General features: G+C 47.7%; 1 protein-coding gene across 2 annotated transcripts in view; it reads left to right on the top strand.

Annotated features, from left to right (window-relative positions):
- Positions 1-21,903, top strand: part of C4_1H5orf22 (chromosome 4_1 C5orf22 homolog) — a 571,451-nt gene that overhangs the window by 133,451 nt on the left and 416,097 nt on the right. For both annotated transcript variants that reach the window (XM_078687957.1, XM_078687958.1), the window contains one exon: positions 2,291-2,436. In XM_078687957.1, the coding sequence (XP_078544083.1) occupies positions 2,291-2,436 (146 nt within the window). The remainder of the gene's footprint in view (positions 1-2,290; positions 2,437-21,903) is intronic.

Below are 21,903 nucleotides of genomic sequence, written 5' to 3'. Positions count from 1 at the left end.
CACGGGAGCCCGAAACTTCAGCATTTCTACTTTTATCTCAGAGGAGTGCACTCTGATGCAAGCCAAGGGTCCAGGACCTGGGGAGGCAACTCTTGGGGTTCAGGGTTTCACTCTTGCAGAGGCCAGAGGTGCTCAGGCAGGTCCAGTTGCGGCAAGTCAGCTTGGCTGTTGCTGGGAGGCCTCTGGAGCTTGTGTTCCTGTGGCTCAGATGGTCCAGACGGTAGGTCAGCAAACTGACCCTTGTAGTCACTTTGGTTACCCTGGGATGAAGGAAGCAGGTCCAGTGTTCCTTCTCAGAGAATAGGGCAGTCCACTGGAGAACAAGGCAGACCTCAAGCAGCAGGGCAGTCTTCTGGCAGGAGGACAGTCATCTGAAAAACAAGGCAGGCCTCAAGCAGCAGGGCAGTCCTCTAAGAAACAAGGTAGTCCTTCATGTGTAGTTCACAGCTCCAAAAGTGTACTGAAGAAGTGATTCACAAGGTCCAATATTTATAAGTGGTGCCAGCCTTTGAAATGGGGGTGACATCCTGGCTATCCCCACATCTGGTTCTGTAAGGTTCTTCCCTTTCACTGCCAAGGCTCAAGGTAGTCTGGGGTGACAAAAGACTAGTGTCACATTCTTTTGTGTGTGTGTGTTGGAGGCAGTCCTTTGAAATGTAAGTGGGGCAGGGAGCATCTGCGCCCCTACCTTGTTGTCAGGGTTGCCCATCCTGCCAACACTTAGTCCCCCTTTGTTTCACTGTCTGGGAGGAACATATAGTACATACATATAATATTGATACTTTCTTGTTTTGTTCCAGAAGGAGGCTTCTCAACATATAAGCATTTTTTAATTATTGTATGATGTGTATACATAGTTTTTCCCCCTGAAGAAGGGTTGTTCAACCCGAAATGCATTGGGGTTGTCAATGATTAAATTCAATGCCAGCATCTGACGTCTGTAGCACAACCACAGAATTGAATGATTAATTAATAGCATGTTTTTGTGTTAAAAACCTTTGTTTATAAAAGAAAATTCAATTTGGTGACTGTGAATGTAACAGAAAAAAACAATGAAATAAGAATTGATTTACTAATTTGTGAGTACAGCTTTGATTTTGGATTAAATTTTAAATGTTTTAAATACATGCAGAAATCTTAGGGACCGCGAGCTGTGCGCAGTGAAGTGGGACGGAGTTTCTCCATCTCCTAGGTTCATAATTTTCAGTGGTAGGGTAATCGGCAGATCCTCATCACAGCAGCACACACCGTTAAACAGATTACTCAGTAACATCACATCAAAAACACATAAGTTAGGTGTGCAGGTTGTTAACCTTTTCTCATTATTTTGCCATGCCGAATTAGCTTTTAAAACTACACTACGGGCTGAAGTGCCAGACCTGAGGTATGTTTTAAAAGGCTACTTTAGTGGGTGGCACAATGAGATCTGCAGAACCAGAAGTAGCATTTAATTTACAGGCCCTGGTTACATTTAGTACCGTTTGCTAGGGACTTGGATATGCCAATCGGGCATAGACCAATTTTACCATGTTTTAGGGAGAGAGCACAGTTACGTTCCCACTGCTTAGCAAGGAAAAAGTGCACCGAGACCAAATCACAACAAAACCTAATTCAGAAAAGAGGAGGGGTAAAGGCAAAAAGTTTAAAGGTGACCCTCCAGAGAGGGCCAAGTTGAACATCAGCCATTGGAGACTGAAAGCTTTTACCTCTGGTATGTGGAAGGTGTTATCAGTGAAAGGCAACAGATTTCTTTAGAAGATTGAGGTGAGCTCAATTTGTTCAAAACCTACAATGAACACAAAGTATAAAACCGTAGGAAATTCATTTGATACTGAGTGACAGCCTGAACATCAATATAATGCGTCTGTCCTGGTGCCTTTATTCAGATACTCTTTATATGTGTTTGGTTTGATAGCTCTGGCTTCCATAGAATCGTTAGACACAAATAAGGTCTTGCAAGACACACAAAACAAATCACCATGCTCAAGTTATTTGTGCTACTTCTTGAATGGCTGTGTTTTAGGAACCTTTCTTTTTTCACCTTCTATAATACACTACAATAAAAAGTATTTACCTGTTTCTCTGGTGACAATCATAGTTAAATTATTTAGACTGTAATGCAACCAGTGAGTTAAAGACAGAATTTCACAGCCATGGTGGATGATAGCTTAATGAACTTGAAGTACTTCTCCCTGCTAAGTACTAATTATTGTGTTGTGTTTCAGCAGAATACACAGGAAGCACGTACATACCTGCAAAAACAAGTTAATAAAGTTCACATTTTCTCTAGGTTCTTCCATTTATCTATCGTGCCATTGGTTCGAAGCATCTTCCCGACAAAAATCTCAGCTTTGTACATTTAGATTCTCACCCCGACCTTCTAATTCCTGTGAATATGCCCGCAGACACTGTGTTTGACAAGGAAACACTCTTCAGGTGAGTTTTATAGTATTGAAATGTTTTGCTAAATGTTGAGAAATGGAAAAAGTAATTGCTAATGAGCCTATCCTTCAAACGGTTGATAGATTGTTTAATTGTTTGGGGATTTTTGTACAACACCGTGTTACCTAGGTTGTCCTGGTGCGAGAACTTAAGGTCTGTAAGTGGACGAAGATGAGATCAAGCAGAGGAAAGTGTGGAGTTTCAGGAGCTTGTGGAAACTCAGGTGATTAGTAGTGCAGCGAAGTTGGAAGATCATTCCAAGAGTGAAGTGTTTGAAAGAAAAGGAGTGATCTCCCTTGTGAGAGCAATGCACACATGGCATTTTTAGGAGAGCTTGAGAAGAAGTCCGATGGGGCTGCGTCGAGGTGTATGGTTTGAAGCGATGAGGTATATAAGTTAGGCAAGTTAAAGTGTAACTGAAGTGCATAGGTCTGTGCTAAGCAGCAGAGGTGCTGTTTCAATGTATATCTTTTCCCAGAACCAGTGAGTATCTCATTGTCTTAATTAACTTTTTGATCATGATTTGAATGTACAAATTAGTTAAAAGCAATTTCCACCGACCACTAGATCAGGGGGCTCTGCAGGAAAGTGCATAACCTTGATGTCTACTCCAGCCCAATGAATAAGAAATAGTTAACATATATTTTTCAAAATGCGGCAGATTGTGTTTTAGTGCTGTAGTTAAAATGTATTTGAAGTGCTTTATTCTAGGTTTCTTAATTGTTACCATATTATCGATGTTTTGACAACTATGAACTGAAATAATCCAGAGCCCCTACTAGCCCTTCGCTTGGCCATGCAATCCTGTAAGGATGTAAATGCCTTGAGGTGCCGGGTTTTTAGGAACCCGGTGGTGCCAGGGGATAACACCCGAAGACCTCTGAGTTCTCCCTGTTCCGGACCACAGAAACACAGAGTCTTCCAGTTGAAGTCAGAGATCGAGTTTTATTGGGTGCAACCAAGTAACATGTGTCCTAGAAGCACGACAACACGGGTCGTGTATTCTCAGGAGACTGTTCGTTTTTACAGAACCAGCCTTCTCCTTATATACAGAAATAATAGCTGCAGGCAAGAATTCTTGAGTTTATGATATGGCGATACACATATTTCTACAATAATACAAAGAGCGAAGTCATGCAGGCCAACCCATATTTTAGACGTCCAGTTCGTGATAGATTACCCGGCCAGGCCCGGAACTCCCATCAGATATCGATGAAACCCCAATAAAGCAGGGCACCTCCTAGTCATAAAACTGGCCATAAACAAGGAACATGGACAGGTGTGTGTGTGTAGAAAACATGGTCGGTACGTAGTGAATGGTTTGTGGCATGTTATGCATTGATGCTATCTTATTCGGCCACTGGGCGAGGAGCTGCCCAAACAGGTTCGGCTGGAGGCAATGGAGTCAGTTGGGACAGGTCAGGGGGAAGTCAGGGAAGGTGGACGTGTCCTTTTAGATCAAGCTCGACCTTACTCAATTGACTTATATGAGGGCAAGACACAAGATGGATGCTGTTCACAAAATGGAGTCTAAGGGTTCGGAACGGAAACTACGATTTAAGAGTGTTGGCATCCCTCAATCATGACGCAAATGCACAGGGATGATGTCCTAATCATTACCGGTCCGTCGACACCAAATTCGTCATGGTACGTTGATATTTTGTGGCACGGGTATTGGAACTCGATACCGGGATAACAGCAGGGTCCAGAATTTCAGAACCACAGACCCTCCTTTTGCCCTCATATTAGGCAATAACTCATGCTAATCTGAGTCCAAATCTGTATAAATGAATTCGTGGAGATGCTGCTGTAGCATCATTCTGTTGCTCAGTTCGTCCCTTGACACAGGCTTCCTTACACATGGAGTAGCGCAGAGGCCACATAGTGCAGGAGCGCACTGTACACACAGGCAGAACATAAACAGAAGCGCTAAAATCATCCCAATGAAGATCAGTGTTTTCCATCCCCAGGCAGTGATCAGTTCCCAGAACCACCCTAGCAGGGACCAATCCCCTTTTTCCACGTGAAGGGAACCAGATATTTCGTGTAGTTTGGAGATGGCCTGGTACACTGTTGGTGCATTATCAGGGATGAAAATGCAGCAACTGGATTGGATCACTCTACATACACCACCATGGTCTGCAAGTATGATATCTAAGGCAACCCGGTTCTGAAGGGTCATAAGTCGACCCGACTGAAGCTCAGCTGTTAAGTTGCCAAGGGCTCCGGCTGTTTCGGTCACGGCGGATTCAACTATCCTCGATAACTGGCGAATGTTCCTGCTGTTCACCATAGGCCCCCAAAATGGCAGAAAACCCTTTGCAAAGTCTGCAAATTCCTGACCCGCAGTGTCGTCTTGACTCACGACACCCCTAGCTGTTCTTGTCCGATGGTAATCTGCCCTGGCCGTGTAGGTGGGTGGCAGCAGAAATGAGATGAAACACGTGCCCGAGAAGTCTGGGGGCAACCATGTATAGGCTTTGTCATGGCAGACGAAATAGGTGCCTTTAGCTGCCAAGAATAGAGGGGAAGTTCGGGAAGCGAATACATACGTTTCCGTGCATACGCTCTTCCTTATTTGTGCTTTGGGATCCCTGCCGATACCTTGCAGACATAAGTGACCTCGGTGGGGCACTATCCAAACTGGGCGGGAGTTCTTTGCTGTCTGGCCCTTACTCAAGGAAACCCCATATTTAGTTACGTTCCAACGACTGTATGGAGTGAGTTCATCTTTAGGAATCGCCTGATATGTGTCCATATCCCTACTCATATTTCTTATCCCTGCCACTAGTGCCTTGTTGCTGGAATCGCTCTCAGTGGAACGGGGCGGGTATGGTTCTAGGGCGAACAGGAACATGGTCTGGAAAGCCCACAGAGAACCATAATAACTGAATGGCAGGATGAAGTATGGGATACCCTTATCAGTTGTGTGCGGCATGAGTCCGCATATCCAACAGTTCAATGTGTTCATTATGGACTGGTGTTGGTGTAGGAGTTGGATGAATGAGTTATTTATTAATTCGAGTCTTCTGGCAGACTCGTATTCAGGTAGAGGGTGAAAGGAGTGCGGAGAGATAGTAGGAGGAGGTGTGGGCCGAGTGTCGTTTGCAAAGGTAACTTGAAATGTGAATAGAGTATAGCCAATCAAGAACATCGTTATGCTACACAACATTAAAATACATATTATCAGAAACCTTTTTCTGGCCAGTACTGTGCATAATTGCCGTTCAAAGTTCGTGAATCTAGCAGGTCTCTCTACCCTCGGAAACTCCATCCTCTAGTTGCTGCCCGCGGTGGGAGATTGATTCTGCCATGGAGTGCGCTCTGTTCAGTCCGGGGTAACTCCCTTGGACCAACCAGAACCGTTGACCTAAACGTCCCCAGCTGCACTCCCCAGACTTCAACCGCGACCTTAGCAGCAGAACCGGATGGCGGTTCAAAAATCAAAAAATGAGCAAGTTCCCTGGGCGAGAGAGCTGAAAAATCAAAAATAGTTCTTGGGGGAAAGAAAATCGCATTAATTTGCTTTTTTTTATTAGTCTCTTTGTCTCGACCTTAGATTATATCGTTGTTTCCCAGGTACGGTGTGGTCTTCAAACAATGTCTCAGGTTCTGTCGTGTCCAACTGCATTGACGGTGGCACAAGTCCTTGTAAAATACGATCACTCTCCTTTTCGGTACCAGTTCCTTTCAAACGTGCATCGCTGAAAGGGACGAAGCGAGATATGGACTCGGTCTCGGAGTCGGCAATTCCTTCCTTGACCCACCGGTCGTATGGAAGGGGCAGAGGGACCCGTTTACAATGGGTCCCGTGGATCCAGTTCTTCTTTCCTTCCACCCGAACGGCTGATCTCGTGGAAAGAAGGACAAGGTATGGTCCGGTCCACCTGGGCTGTCCGTTCTTCGTGCGCTGAAAATTCCGCACCAGCACCCAGGTGCCGGGTTCGATGGAGTGACCTGGATCATCAGAGGCTGGTGGAGAGGAACTGTGAACCTGTTGGTGTAAAACACGCAATTTAGTTGTTAATTCGCACAAATAGTCAAGCAGTACAGGGTGCTCTATTTCGCTGAGTTTCTTTGGCCTTGGCACGCCCCAGACGTTGGCTGGGCGGCCAAACACGATTTCATGGGGGCTAAGTCCTAATCTGGAATGGACAGTCATTCTGGTAGACAGGAGTGCTAGAGGCAAGGCGTCAGGCCATTTAAGACCTGTACTGGCTTGGATCTTGGCTAGTTTGAGTTTTAACGTGCCATTGTAGCATTCCACTAATCCAGCTGATTGGGGGTGATTTGCAGCGTGGAATTTCTGGTGTATGCCTAGACACTCACACACTCTCCTCATCACTCGTCCCACGAACTCACTTCCATTATCACTCCAGACGATTCTAGGCATACCGAACCTAGGGAAGAATTCCTTGACAAGGGCTTTGGCCGTTGACAAGGCGGTGTTGTCCTTAAGGGGATACGCTTCCACCCACCTGGAGAAGGCGCAAACAACAACGAGCACATATTTCATATTGTTGCACCTCTCCATGTGGATGAAATCGAGCTGCAAAACCTCGAACGGATACGTTGGAGGCGCAAAATGACCAGCTGGAGTTGGGGTTCCCCTACCGGGATTGTGCTTCAAACACACCATACAGTTTCTGACCACATTCTCTGCACATTTTGGGATATTACTATTCTGCCATACTGGGGCCAATAGTTTACAGATTCCTTTCGTACTGATGTGCGCAATTCCATGGGCCATTGTTACCACTGCAAGTACATATGCGTTAGGTAATAGCCATCGCTGGTGTTCTGACAATTCGACCCAACAACCATTCGCATCTAATCTACCCTTGCCTTCTCTCCATTCATTCACCTCTTTCTCAGTGGCCTCAGCTTGCATAGTTTTCACGCTTTCAATGGTGTCCTCACACATACCCACATCGGTAATCCATCTAGCGGGACCTACAACATACATCCGACTCATTGTGTTCCTTGCAGTCTCTTTCGCAACCTCGTCTGCAAATGCATTCCCACGGCCAATATCATCTTGAATCTTTCTGTGTGCACTGCATTTCATAATGGCAACTTGTAGTGGCAAGGTCAGTGACTCGAGGAGCTCATTAACTAGCTGACCATGTTGTATCTTTGCACCATGCGACGTCAAGAACCCACGTGCACGCCACAATCTCCCAAAACTGTGAGCCACGCCAAAGGCGTATTGGCTGTCAGTGTACACATTCACTCGCTTTCCTTTCGCCAACACACATGCTCTTGTAAGTGCGATTAGCTCTGCGGCTTGCGCGGAATTGTGGGAAATGCGCGCGGTCTCTATAATGGTGTGTAATGTCGTTACAGCATATGCTGCAGTCGTATCACCATTCGGCAACTTGAAACATGAACCATCAACCCATAAAGTATCATTGCATTCAGGAAGGGTAGTGTCCTGTAAGTCTACTCTCCCTTTGGTTTCTTCTTCTGTCCTAAAGCAGCAGTCATGTTTTTCAACCTCGTCTGTCTCTGCCGGGATGGGTAGTAGCGTAGTGGGGTTGAGTGTATCACACCTCTTTATGTGAATGTGACTCGCTAACAGTGTTAGTTCGTAACTGGACAGTCGAGCGCTAGTAAGATGTTGTGTCTTCGTCCTGTTTAGCAAAATGTCTACTGCATGCGGGACCATAACGATCAGAGTGTTATTCATGACTAACCCAGCGGACTGCCGAATGCAGACAGCCGCTGCGGCGGTGGCCCTCAGACAACTTGGTAGTGCCTTAGCCACAGGATCTAGAGTCGCTGAAAAATACGCGCATGGGCGCTGTTTGTCCCCAAAGTATTGTGTTAGGACTGATAATGCACAACCTTCCTTCTCATGGACATATAATGTAAAAGGCTTACTGTAGTTGGGGTTTCCCAACACAGGAGCCGAGCACAATGCATCACGCAACTCGTGGAAACTTGTCTGACAATCTACAGACCAGGGCATAGGATTGGGCGTGTCTTTACAGAGTAGTGCCAGCAAGGGTTTAGCCACTAGTGAGAAATTCGGTATCCATTCTCTACAGTACGATGTAATGCCCAAGAAGGCCCGAACCTCTCTCTGTGTCCTCGGGGCACTCAGTTCTGCAATTGCCTGTATTCTTTCTGGTGTCAGTTTCCTTCCCTCCTTCGATAAGATGTGACCTAGGTAGGTCACTTCTTGTCGACAGAATTGCAGTTTAGAAAGAGAGACTTTGTGCTTCATGTCGCATAAGTGACTCAATAACGACGATGTAGCTCGCTTGCAAATTTCTTCAGTGTCTGCAGCGATCAGCAGATCGTCGACATACTGAATCAGAGTTGAACCATCAGGTAGAACAATCGTGTCTAGTTGTGTCTTCAGGGCCTGACTGAATATTGATGGGCTTTCGCAGTAGCCTTGAGGAGCGCGCTTGAAGCGGAAACTTCGTCCTCCTAAATTGAAGCCAAAAATATCTCTACTCTCCTCAGCAATCGGGATGCTGAAGAAAGCGTTCTTCAGGTCAATCACCGAAAACCAAGTGGCAGAGGCTGGAACCATTGTCAATAAGGCAGTAATGTCGGGACGACTGGAAACTGTGGGATAACCACCTTATTCACTTCTCTAAGGTCAATCACAAACCTGTACACAGGGGGCTGTGAAGGATCGGTACACTTTAAGACAGGCAAAACAGGACTGTTACAAACGTTGCCTGTTGTTTCTTCGATGACATCTTTCTCGATCAGATCATAAATAATCCTCAACAACGCCTTTTCGCATTCGCTAGATATTTTGTATTGGGGAATACGTGGCAACCTAACGTTGGCTTTCAATGTTATGACATACGGTGCTATCTCCAAACAGCCTACATCATTGGAACCATTAGCCCATAGTATATCCGGAAGAGATGACAATTCAGTTGGAATATTTTTCTTTGACAAATACATTGGAGAAATGACTTTCTTACCTAAGGTAAGTTGTACTCCCAAGGGAGAACAGTACAAAGTCGCATATAACCTCTTTAGTAAATCCAAACCTAACAAATTTTCACCGCAACCTGTTGTAAGAACGAGGGGTGCTTCTAATTCGCATGGGCCAACAGAAAGGGACATGGGACTAGAGATCGGGTTTCTAACAGGGGCGCCAGAGAAACCTACTGAAACATTCATTTCGCCAGACAAAGGTGCGCCAGGAAGTTTCGAGTGCATAATAGAACTTTTTGTAGCACCAGTATCCAGCAGAAATGGCTCTGACACTCCTGAGGTAATCACCTCGACATAAGGTCCATTCTGATCTACTGGAACTGAAACGACTCCCTCTCTTTGTCCGTGGCTGTCCTAGCAATTATTACCCTCATTCTCGTTTTCGGTGTAATAGTCGTCAGCATAGTACTGAGCTGACCTAGACGATGCATTATTCTGTTGGTCAAAGCTGTTCATGGAATTCTGAGGCAGAAAAGAAGTTGTATTCTGGGGGAAATTTCCACGGCCCCTACCCCTAGGAGCATGTTGAACACCTCTACCCCTTATACCTGAAACACCGTTTAAACGTCGCGCAAGAGCCGGACAATTACCTTTAAAGTGACCCTCTTCCTTGCAATATGCACACTGATTCGGGCCATACGGAAGACGCTGATGGGAAAACTCGTTTCCTTGCGCGTTTTTCGAATACTGCTGTGGTTGTTGATAATTGGGCTGACTAGCCGTGCGAGGCGGATATGCCTGCTGGAGAAGAACTTTAGTTTTTAAGTCTTTTGTCTTTTTGTCTACCTTATCTAGCTCGTCTTTGTGCCTATTTTCATAGTACTGGGCTGTAGCTAAAATCTGCGCTGACGTAGAGACAGCCCAAGCACTTTCTGAATCTTTCAGTTTATTACACAGTTCAGGAAGCATATTGTGTACAAATTTGTCTACAAACAATCTTTGACCACCCTCGGTAGCCATATCCTGACCGCTATGTTCGGTGAAAGTCTCCTCAAATCTCGTGAAAAAGTCAGACACATTCTCATCTTTCTTCTGCTTGCACGCAGACAGCTTGTCCCAATTTACGCGTAATTCAGGCATTAATGTTTTCATGTACGCGATAATCCTACCGGGAAGTTCGGCTATTAACGGCTCAGGTTTAGAACCACCGACTTGTCTAGCATCTGTAGTGGTAATATTAGCCCATGAGTCACCTAGTTCTTGATCATGATCTGTATGACGAATTTTACTCCATAAAGGATGCGGAACAACATTCCCAAACAACATGTCTACGTCCGCTAAATTCATTATACATGAGCTGGCAGTCTGCGATAACTCCTTATAATACCCAGTCGGATTTTTACGGGGATCAGGTAGTGTCTGCTTGAGTGCTAAAACTTCGGATCTTTTCCAGGGGACATGTACCCATACACGCTGAAAATGTGGCAGAATTGGTGGATTTACATTCGCATCCCCTTCCCTCCAAACTGGAGGAACCTCTCTCATGGGGTACTGTCTTGCTTTTTTCCTACCTGATACGTTGTCTTCGTACAATGATCTAGAGACGTTTCCCTTACTCCTATAAGAAAACAATAAATCTATCGCTTTCTCAACATCGGCACCTATAATCATACCTTCATGGAACTTAAAACGCATATGCCATAATTCGTTCATTTTGCGTTTGGGATCATTTGTCTCCAAATCTTCACACAGATATACACACATCTCTTCGAATACGTATCTCTGAGTGGGTGCATCCCATTGACGGAAAACTTCCATAACAGACTGAACATCATATCTAACAGTGTCCGTAATCCATTTGCGTGCTAGCTCATTCAGCACTTCTCTTTCCTCGTAATCAGGCAGCTGACTACGTAACTGTCTACGTTCTGTTTTAGGGGTCGTTCTAGGCGACCCAAAGAAAGGTGAAAACAGACCAGTGACAGTACTTGCCACTCTCTGACTAATAGAAGGAGAAGCTTGCGGAGGGGCAGATGCGTCGGAAAAGACAGGCTGATGCAAAGAAGAAGTCGAAGCAATAGCAGAGGAAGTTGAAGCAGTGGCAGACGTAGTATCATAGGGAACAGTTGGAGCTGTAGGCAAAGTGGTAGAAGTAGATGGAGTATGTAGCAAAGGCGGCGGCCCTTGAGAAGGCTGCGCCGGAGAAGTAGAAACCAGCTGAAGAGGAGCTGGCGTTTGTGCAAGAGCTGTGTTTCGTGCGCCGGGGCGCGGTATAATAAAATGCTTTGGGGTTGCGGTAGCGTCTAACGCATACGGTGGCGGTGAGCTTAATAAGTGGGACATTAATGGATCTTTCTCGGATGTTTCTTTTGGACCTTGTCCCTTATCTGGTAACATTGGGTAGCATTTGTCCACTGCTAGTTTCTTGCTCCTAAGCACTTGTTCGCTTTCCTGCTCTTCCTCGTTATCCCTGTATGCAACGGCAGCTTGTACCATCGGCATCCCTCTTTTATTCCTTTTTGCTAATTTTATTTCTTTCTGTTTGGCTTCTTTGCGCCATAAGCGAAAAGAGTCAAACATCGCCGGCCGGGCTTTTTTCTTGAACAATTTGACCTCGAGGTTATCTAAGATTTCTGAGTCAAAACGACCATGTTGGGGCCATTTTAGAACACCATCCTTGCGGGTGTATTTTATCCACACTTCATTATATGTGATAGGACCTACGCCATGTTTTACGTATAACTCATATGTTGGAGTTCCAATCGGAGGAACCGGACAGGAATCCTCTAATCGGGAGTCCTTACTACAACCAAGACAAAACAAGTTTCCAAGTCTGCTAAAACCAGGCATCTTTGCTCACTAGTCTAGCTTCAAACTTCAAAGGATTTATCGATTACGATATTTCTCGTGAATACACGAGTCCTTCGGCTTTGGGGCTTGCAAGTACCAAATCAAAAGCGTATCTCAAGGATACCAAAAAACTAAGGATCAAACTAAGGTCTGGGAGACGCTCCACTTATACTTAACTGAAGTATTTGAAGATCGGTGACGTCACTAGAAGACTCGTCTATCGTTTCGCTCTACCAAGGATCACTGGGTCCAAAACAGGGCGATAGTCAGGGCAGCAGTCCTTCGTAGCCGTCGGGACGCGGGGAATCTCGCAGCAAAGACCTTCGGAACCACGTCGACATACAGGGGTCGCTGAAGTGGCTGGCCGTCCTCTGGAATTTTCACACTAAGCTCCTCACGAACATCTGGCTTGGACCGTCGCCGCTTGATACCGCCCCGAGTTGGGCGCCAACTGAGGTGCCGGGTTTTTAGGAACCCAGTGGTGCCAGGGGATAACACCCGAAGACCTCTGAGTTCTCCCTGTTCCGGACCACAGAAACACAGAGTCTTCCAGTTGAAGTCAGAGATCGAGTTTTATTGGGTGCAACCAAGTAACATGTGTCCTAGAAGCACGACAACACGGGTCGTGTATTCTCAGGAGACTGTTCGTTTTTACAGAACCAGCCTTCTCCTTATATACAGAAATAATAGCTGCAGGCAAGAATTCTTGAGTTTATGATATGGCGATACACATATTTCTACAATAATACAAAGAGCGAAGTCATGCAGGCCAACCCATATTTTAGACGTCCAGTTCGTGATAGATTACCCGGCCAGGCCCGGAACTCCCATCAGATATCGATGAAACCCCAATAAAGCAGGGCACCTCCTAGTCATAAAACTGGCCATAAACAAGGAACATGGACAGGTGTGTGTGTGTAGAAAACATGGTCGGTACGTAGTGAATGGTTTGTGGCATGTTATGCATTGATGCTATCTTATTCGGCCACTGGGCGAGGAGCTGCCCAAACAGGTTCGGCTGGAGGCAATGGAGTCAGTTGGGACAGGTCAGGGGGAAGTCAGGGAAGGTGGACGTGTCCTTTTAGATCAAGCTCGACCTTACTCAATTGACTTATATGAGGGCAAGACACAAGATGGATGCTGTTCACAAAATGGAGTCTAAGGGTTCGGAACGGAAACTACGATTTAAGGGTGTTGGCATCCCTCAATCATGACGCAAATGCATAGGGATGATGTCCTAATCATTACCGGTCCGTCGACACCAAATTCGTCATGGTACGTTGATATTTTGTGGCACGGGTATTGGACCTCGATACCGGGATAACAGCAGGGTCCAGAATTTCAGAACCACAGACTGAGTGTGTTGCAAAGGACTGCTGTTCCCAGAATGCTCGGTAAAGAATTAGAGACTCTGTAGCTACCTTGCATCACTTTCCACACTACTAATTATCGAGTTCCTCAAGGCTTTTGCAACGGATGTCAGAGACAAGGAAATTACAAACACACAATTGACTGATTTTGTACAAATAAATCATATGACCCTGCCAAGGATGCACTGCTGCACACAATGTCCTCCTAAGTGCTAGTTACATGGGGACCTAATAAGGCTCAGGGAGGAGGGCCCTAGGGGATAGCAACCCCAGAGCCTAATAAGGCCATGGGTTGCACGGCCCCCTCCTCTTTTTATTATTATATTTGACCCCAGGGGATAGGGTCCCCTGAGCCCAAAGGCCCCACCCTCTGATGTACACGGCAAAGGCTGTGCATGGTGTGGGGTTGGAAGCATGCTGGGGGTTTGCCACAGGCCTTGGTGGCAGGCCAAGCCCTGTGATCAACCCCTGCTGCGCACGTCAAAGGCTGTATGGTTGGCTGCCTGCGGGGAGCTGGAAGCAGGGTCCGGCTGCAACACATGCTATGCAGCGAACTTCACATCATGAATGAGCAAAGGCTGTGCGCAGCGTGGGGTTGACTGCCTCTGGGTGACTGCCTGTTGGCAGCCAGGCCCTCCGGCCAACCCCACACCATGTGCGATGAAAGGCCATGTACAGCATGCCGTTGACTGCTTGCAGAGGGGCCGGCTGCCTCCGGGTTGGTTGGTTGGTTACAGACCCTGATGCCAACCCCATGCTGTGCTTTGCCCACATGAACTCAGCCACCCATGAAGTGTATAATTAGGCTATTCTGTTTTAGGTTTAAACATATAATAACTGATAAAATCGCACCGAAAGGGAATTAGCCCTCACCAGTGTAAACATATAAACACTGACAAACACCTGCACAACTACAAACTAAATGCCATCCATAGAAAGGAATAGGAGAGTGAAAGAGTAATTTTCATTTGTTTCTGAAGTGGCCATTGCAGTATAACTTTGTTATACAAGGTAGCAGCAAGAAAGACTGGGCTAATATTATTCTGCTTGAGTTTATTTGTTAAGGGATGACGCTAAAATATTGTTTCTTCTTCCTTTTACTTTTTTCAGTTTTGTGGTTTTTGGTCTAAAGATGCAGGGTTCAGAAGCATATTTTTAGGTCTGATTTAATTATTTAATAACCTGTAGAGAATTTGTAAGTATCAAAATTATATTTTATATTTTTGCTATGTTTGATTGTTTCACTGATAGGTAAAATTACTGGTTTCATAAGAATATTTCCCAATATGTACCATCACATTTACCCACAGAGAGAGAATGGGTGAAAACCTTTGATACATCAGCCCCCTTTATTAGCAAGTCAGTAATGATAGTAGGTGAATTGACAAACACTCAATTCAATGCAAGCTGTACCATACATACCCTCCTTTTGTAAAAATGCAGCGATTTTTACAAAAGTGCCTGCGAAATCGGCACTTTTGTAAAAATGCGCGATTTTTACAAAAGTATCTACGAAATCGGCACTTTTGTAATTGCCCGTGAAATCCAGATATCTCCAGACCCCCTTCTGTTGGCCCGGTGGTTCTCGCTACGGGGACAATAGAAGGAGGGTCCTCACTGCAGGCAGGCGAGGTGGTGTATATTTACATTCCTGCCCTGCTGTGCTATTCCCTCATTCTCCGGACTGCTGCTCACCTCATCACCTCACCGTCGGCTCAGGTAAGGATTTGGAAGGAAGTTGTGTTGGTGGGGGGGGTACGCCTTATGCCCAGTGTGCAGCGGGCCCCGGGGGCATTAGGTTTTAGGAGCCCGCCGCACACTGGGCACGTGGTGGGCCCCTCCCGGACATTTTTTATGTAAAATTGTTATTGGGCCCGCCGCGTGCCGAGTGTGCGACGGGCCTGAGGGGCCTGCCGCACACTTGGCACGCGGCGGGCCCCTCCTGGCATTTTTTTAAAATGGCTGTTGGGCCCGCCGCGTGCCCAGTGTGCGGCGGGCCCCGGGGGCATTGTGTTTTTGGGGCCTGCTGCACACTGGGCACGTGGCAGGCCCCTCCTGGCATTTTTTTTCTTTAAATGGTTGTTGGGCCCGCTGTGTGCCCAGTGTGTGGCGGGCCCCAGGGGCATTATGTTTTTGGGGCCCACTGGGCACAGGAGGGCCCCTCCAGGCATTTAAAAAAAAAAAGTTGTTTGGCCCGCCGCGTGCCCAGTGTGCGGCGGGCCCCGGGGGCATCATGTTTTTGGGGCTGCCGCACACTGGGCACGAGGCGGGACCCTCCTGGGATTCCTTTTTTTTTATTGTTGGTTGGGCCCGCCACGTGCCCAGTGTGCGGCGGGCTCCGGGGGCATAAATTGCAAAATAAAGTGCTGCAAAATGCCGCTCAATTTCCATATTTGTGCTGCTAAATTTCCATATTTGTGCCGCTAAATTTGCTAATTCATGCCACTATATCTTGGGGGGTCCCCATACACCAGATGTTTGGAGAACATAGAATGCAGTGTCACTTGGAATGCTGCTGCAAAAAGTTCTTACCAAGTTCAACAAAGATTGGAGTGATATTGTTTGTATTTGCAGTGATTTCGCTACTTATGTGAAAAAGTTGTGTGATGACCTGTTAGAATCAAAACCTGAGCTGAAGTGCTTCTCTGTAAGAGATCCTTGCCACAAGCTAGATGGTAGGTATGCTGAAAGCCTCTTTACAATCTTCAGAGTTAATGAAGAATGCTATTGACTTTGTAGTCTATTCTGGTGGACTGTTTAGTCATGCACAGGAACTAAAACACAAATATTTCTCATTTTGTGCTTTGTGTGGCATCAAAGAGTAATCCTAATGGTGTCATTTAGCCAGTGGTTCTCATTCCAAGAGGCAGGGAATGCTATATTATCCATGTGTCGACCATTTAACAGGAAAACATGACTTCTGTAGTGGACATAATCAAAAAACTAAAGTCTGAAAGCACTTTTGTCTACCAAGTGCTAGCGTAAATAGTGTAGACGTGAAACATCTGCTTGAAAGTAGGCTGGGCAACACTTTTGGTGACTATGGCACTGTAGCATGCTCCATGCTATAATGCTTGCTACTTCGTAAGCAAAGAAATGTTGAGTAGCAATTCAGGAAATGTTATTTTACAATCAATCAATCAATCAATCAGAGCATTTATATAGCGCACTACTCACCCGGAGGGTCTCAAGGCGCTGGGGGGAGGGGGTCCGCTACTGCTCGAACAGCCAGGTCTTGAGCTGCTTCCTGAAGGCGAGGTGGTCCTGGGTCAGGCGGAGGTGGGTCGGAAGGGAGTTCCAAGTCTTGGCGGCCAGGTAGGAGAAGGACCTTCCTCCTGTGGTGGCTCTTCGGATGCGGGGGACGGGGGCGAGGGCGTGGCTGGTCGATCGAAGCTGGCGTTTGGGAGCGTAGAAGTTGAGGCGGCTGTTGAGGTATCCTGGTCCTTGGTTGTGTAGGGCTTTGTGTGCGTGGGTGAGGAGCCGGAAGGTGATTCTCTTGTTGACCGGGAGCCAGTGCAGGTCTCTCAGGTGTCCAGAGATGTGGCTGCGGCGGGGGATGTCCAGGATGAGTCGTGCTGAGGTGTTCTGGATCCGCTGGAGTCTCTTCTGGAGTTTGGCGGTGGTTCCGGCGTAGAGGGAGTTGCCGTAGTCCAGACGGCTGGTGACGAGGGCCTGGGTGACCGTCTTCCTGGTCTCGGTGGGGATCCATCGGAAGATCTTACGTAGCATGCGCAGGATGTTGAAGCACGACGAGGAGACGGCGTTGACTTGTCTGGTCATGGAGAGGGAGGAGTCCAGGATGAAGCCCAGGTTGCGTGCGTGGTCTGTTGGTTTGGGTGCGCTGCCCAGGGCAGGGGGCCACCAGGAGTCGTCCCAGGCGGAGGGGGAGGATCCCAGGATGAGGACTTCCGTCTTGTCCGAGTTCAGTTTCAGGCGGCTGTTCGACATCTATTCGGCTACGTCTGTCATCCCTTCGTGCAGGTTGGCTCTGGCGGTGGCGGGGTCTTTAGTGAGGGAGAGGATCAGCTGGGTGTCGTCGGCGTAGGAGATGATGTTCAGGTTGTGCTGGCGTGCGATGGCTGCGAGGGGGCTCATGTAGACGTTGAAGAGTGTTGGGCTGAGCGAGGAGCCTTGAGGAACGCCGCAGATGACTTTGGTGGCCTCTGATCTGAACGGGGGGAGGCGGACTCTCTGTGTCCTTCCGGCGAGGAAGGAGGTGATCCACTCCAGTGCCTTCTCCTGGATTCCGACGTTGCTGAGGCGCTGTACTAGGGTACGGCGGCAGACAGTGTCGAAGGCCGCGGAGAGGTCCAGGAGGATGAGGGCCGTTGTTTCTCCGTCATCGGTAGCTGCGATCAGGGCGGTTTCGGTGCTGTGGTTGGCCCGGAAGCCAGACTGCGAGAGGTCGAGGGAACCGTTCGTCTCGAGGAAGACGGCCAGTTGCTTGTTGACGGTCTTCTCGATGACTTTGGCCGGAAACGGGAGCAGCGAGATGGGGCGGTAGTTCTTGAGGTCGGTTGGGTCTGCTGATGGTTTCTTGAGTAGAGCGCTGAGTTCGGCGTGCTTCCAGCTCTCCGGGAAGGTGGCGATGTCGAAGGAGGTGTTGATGATGTCCCGCAGGTGGGGTGCGATGACAGCGTCGGCCTTGTTGAAGACGTGGTGAGGGCAGGGGTCTGTCGGAGATCCGGAGTGGATGGAGTTCATCGTGCGGATGGTGTCTTCGGTGCTGATCGGGGTCCAGGCGGGGAGGGTGGTGGTGGGGGGCGGTGGTTCGGTCGTGGCGTGCGTCGGTTGAGTGCTGAAGCTGTTGTGTATGTCCGCGATCTTGTTGTGGAAGTAGGAGGCGAGGGAGTTGCAGAGGTCTTGCGAAGGGGTGATGTCGTTGTTTCCGGCGTTGGGGTTGGAGAGCTCTTTCACGATGTTGAAGAGTTCCTTGCTGTTGTGTGCGTTGTTGTCCAGTCGTTCCTTGAATGCGGTTTTCTTGGTGGCGTGGATCAGCTGGTGGTGTTTTCGGGTGGCGAGCTTGAGGGCAGTCATGTTGTCCGGTGTTGGGTCTCTGCGCCAGGTTTTCTCGAGTGCTCTGCAGTTCTTCTTGGAGCTCTTGAGTTCGTCGTTAAACCATGGGGCTTTCTTGCTGCCGGGTCTGCTCGGCGGGGTCTTCAGCGGGGCGAGGTCGTCTGCGCAGTCGCTGATCCATTTCGTGAAGTTGGTGGCTGCTTGGCTGGGGTTTGTTGTGCTGGTGGGAGGGTTCTTGCTCAGGGAAGTAGCGAGCTGGTCTGCAGTGATCTTGTTCCAGCTTCTGCGGGGAGCCTGTTGCTGGTGATGGTGGAGCGTGGTCCTTCTGAAGCTGAAGTGGACGCAGCTGTGGTCCGTCCAGTGGAGTCCCGTGGCGTGGCTGAAGGCGATGTCCTTGCTGGAAGAGAGGATCGAGTCGAGTGTGTGTCCGGCGTAGTGGGTGGGGGTGGTCACCAGTTGCTTGAGTCCGAGGTTGGCGAGGTTGTCCAGCAGGGTGGTGGTGTTGCGGTCGTTGTTGTTCTCCAGGTGGAAGTTGAGGTCCCCGAGGAGGATGTAGTCGGCGGAGGGGAGGGCATGTGGGCTGATGAAGTTGGCGATGTCCTCGCTGAATTGTGTGCGTGGTCCCGGGGGTCTGTAGATGAGGGTGCCTCTGAGGGTGGTCTTGGGGTTGACGTGGATCTGGAAGTGCAGGTGTTCGGCGGGTGCGAGGGTGTCGTCGGTGTTGGTCGTGATGCGGATGGTGTTCCTGTGGATGATGGCGATGCCTCCTCCTGTCTGGTTGGCGCGGTCTCTCCGGGTGATCTTGTAGCCCTCTGGGATGGCGATGGCGATGTCGGGCGCTGAGGAGGCGTTCATCCAGGTTTCCGTGAGGAAGGCGACGTCTGGGTCTGTGGTGTCGAGCAGGTTCCAGAGCTCGATGGCGTGTCTGTGGACGGAGCGGGTGTTGAGCAGGATGCACTTCAGGTGGGTGCTGCTGGAGTTCGGCTTGGTCTTGGTGGGTGCTGGTGTGGCGTGGGTCCGGTTGCAGGTGAACTTGCAGGAGTGGCAGCTGAAGGGTCCGTGGGTGCGTCTCGGTGTGGCTCGGTAGCAGCCCGGGGGTCGGCCGGTGCATGAGAAATGGATTGCAATGATACATAGAAATATCCCTTATCCAACTATGGCATTTGAAGTCACTGAAGCCTCTCTGTGGTACTCTGCACAAGTTCTAGATCCCTTCCGTGAACTGGAATTTTGAAATATGCTGCTACATTTTTGACCACTTCAATAACTCTGAGGGCATATGCACCCAGTTAAACGTATATTTTGCAGAACCTATCCCAGGGCATTCCAGTCTGTTTTGGTGTTGCCCGTCTCAAGTGGGGCTACAAGCCCTACAAATAGCAGGTCTGAAACACACACTACAGCCAAGGCGCCTACTAATAATAAAATAACTATGCACAGACGATGGGTCAAGAGTACTAGAAGCTATATGGTAAACTGTACAATTATTGGGATACAAACTAGGAATCCATGGTTTTCAAGTGAAAAAATTGTGTTCCCATCAGATACCCATCCTGTTCCGCCCTACATCATTTGGGATCCTTCACCCGAAGGAAGTGGAAACTTGTCCACCATAGATTGGGTAAATTGTAGCCCAATCCTTGTAGAGGATACTGAAAAATGATGGTTAGGAAGGGGGTGACAAGTGGGAAATGACTAGCAGTGCAGTGAAAAAGTGACAAGTTCAAAGGAACTTATGTGGTGTAAGTTAATATTGGGTCGCGGGAATGGACATTTTTTTTTAATATGATCCTACCCACACCCAAAAAAATAAAACCAGTGCAAGTAGTATAACAAATAACTACTGAGATGTTAGGAGGTCGACATGTTTCTGCAGTATAGTGGGGTCAAAAGATCCCCATCTGCTTCTTCAGGACCTTATTGATGCTACTGCTTCCGTGTGAAAATAGTAAAATAAGAGAATCACATATCACCCTTTATTTGGGGAATGAACTCTCCACCTCACCCGGCTACAGCTCAGGTTTAAATGGAGCACCGCTCTTTCCGTCGGTACTCCTGGCAGCCGTCTAGGCTTACACCACATAAGTTCCTTTGAACTTGTCACTTTTTCACTGCACTGCTAGTCATTTCCCACTTGTCACCCCCTTCCTAACCATCATTTTTCAGTATCCTCTACAAGGATTGGGCTACAATTTACCCAATCTATGGTGGACAAGTTTCCACTTCCTTCAGGTGAAGGATCCCAAATGATGTAGGGCGGAACAGGATGGGTATCTGATGGGAACACCATTTTTTCACTTGAAAACCATGGATTCCTAGTTTGTATCCCAATAATTGTACAGTTTACCATATAGCTTCTAGTACTCTTGACCCATCGTCTGTGTATAGTTATTTTATTGCATGAAGGGATCACAGCAATGCGAGGTCATTAAATATTTCCCTAATATCACCCTATTATGTGTATAGGGCCTACTAATAATAAACTGCTACGTCAATCCAGCACAAACCACCATGAAAGATCAGTTGGAGGCTTTGACAAGGGAAATAGACGGCCTCCTACCGTTGTTGTCTCGGTCCGTCGTTGCCTCGGTCTGCCTTCTGAGCCTCGGCTCAGAAGGCAGACCGAGGCAACGACGGACAGAGCGGGGCCTCTTTGACCTGAGCGAGTGCCAGGCGAGGTGAGGCCATCTCCATACAATCTATGGGAGAGTTCTTGTCACAATGATATGAGACTACCACATAGTAATCCTTTACTGGTAGGTCTACATTATTTTTTCTTTTTCTCTGTTGCAGTAGTGTTATATTTACAGGTCCTGAAGAAAGCCTTGTCAGGCTGAAACATGTTGACCATTTATTTTCCACAACTGATAGTAGTATTTGTTTAACACACTATCATCACTCTGCTTTTAACCTTGTCGTTATGTTGACCCTCCCCTAATAAAGTTGTAACTTTGGCACCATAACAGGCAATTTTAAATATCACATTTTTTCACCATTACACACTTTTTGAGCAATGCAACTCTTTTCCCTTCAGCCTACCAATACATCCTGCTGGCTGTCTCTCTCACTGGTGGATCTAATACTAGCACTCCTCTACACATGTTCAGAGAGGTACCTAGTAGATACCAGTTTCCAACAAAAACCCAGATGATGAGTCTCCGCCAATGGGTGGGCTGATGGGTAGTTTTCTCACTTTCCATTCATTCTTCACATTGTTGTCTTCTTCTCTCCTCACAGTGGCTACTTCTTCACACTACATTTGAGTGCATTGTAGTCTTTTCCAGACCCTTAGCATCCCCTGTGTGTTGTTGCTAGTCAG

The sequence above is a fragment of the Lissotriton helveticus genome, chromosome 4_1 (genome assembly GCF_964261635.1).
Source record: "Lissotriton helveticus chromosome 4_1, aLisHel1.1, whole genome shotgun sequence".
In the NCBI taxonomy this organism is placed as follows: Eukaryota; Metazoa; Chordata; class Amphibia; order Caudata; family Salamandridae; genus Lissotriton; species Lissotriton helveticus.
This window is presented reverse-complemented; position numbering and strand designations above follow the sequence as displayed.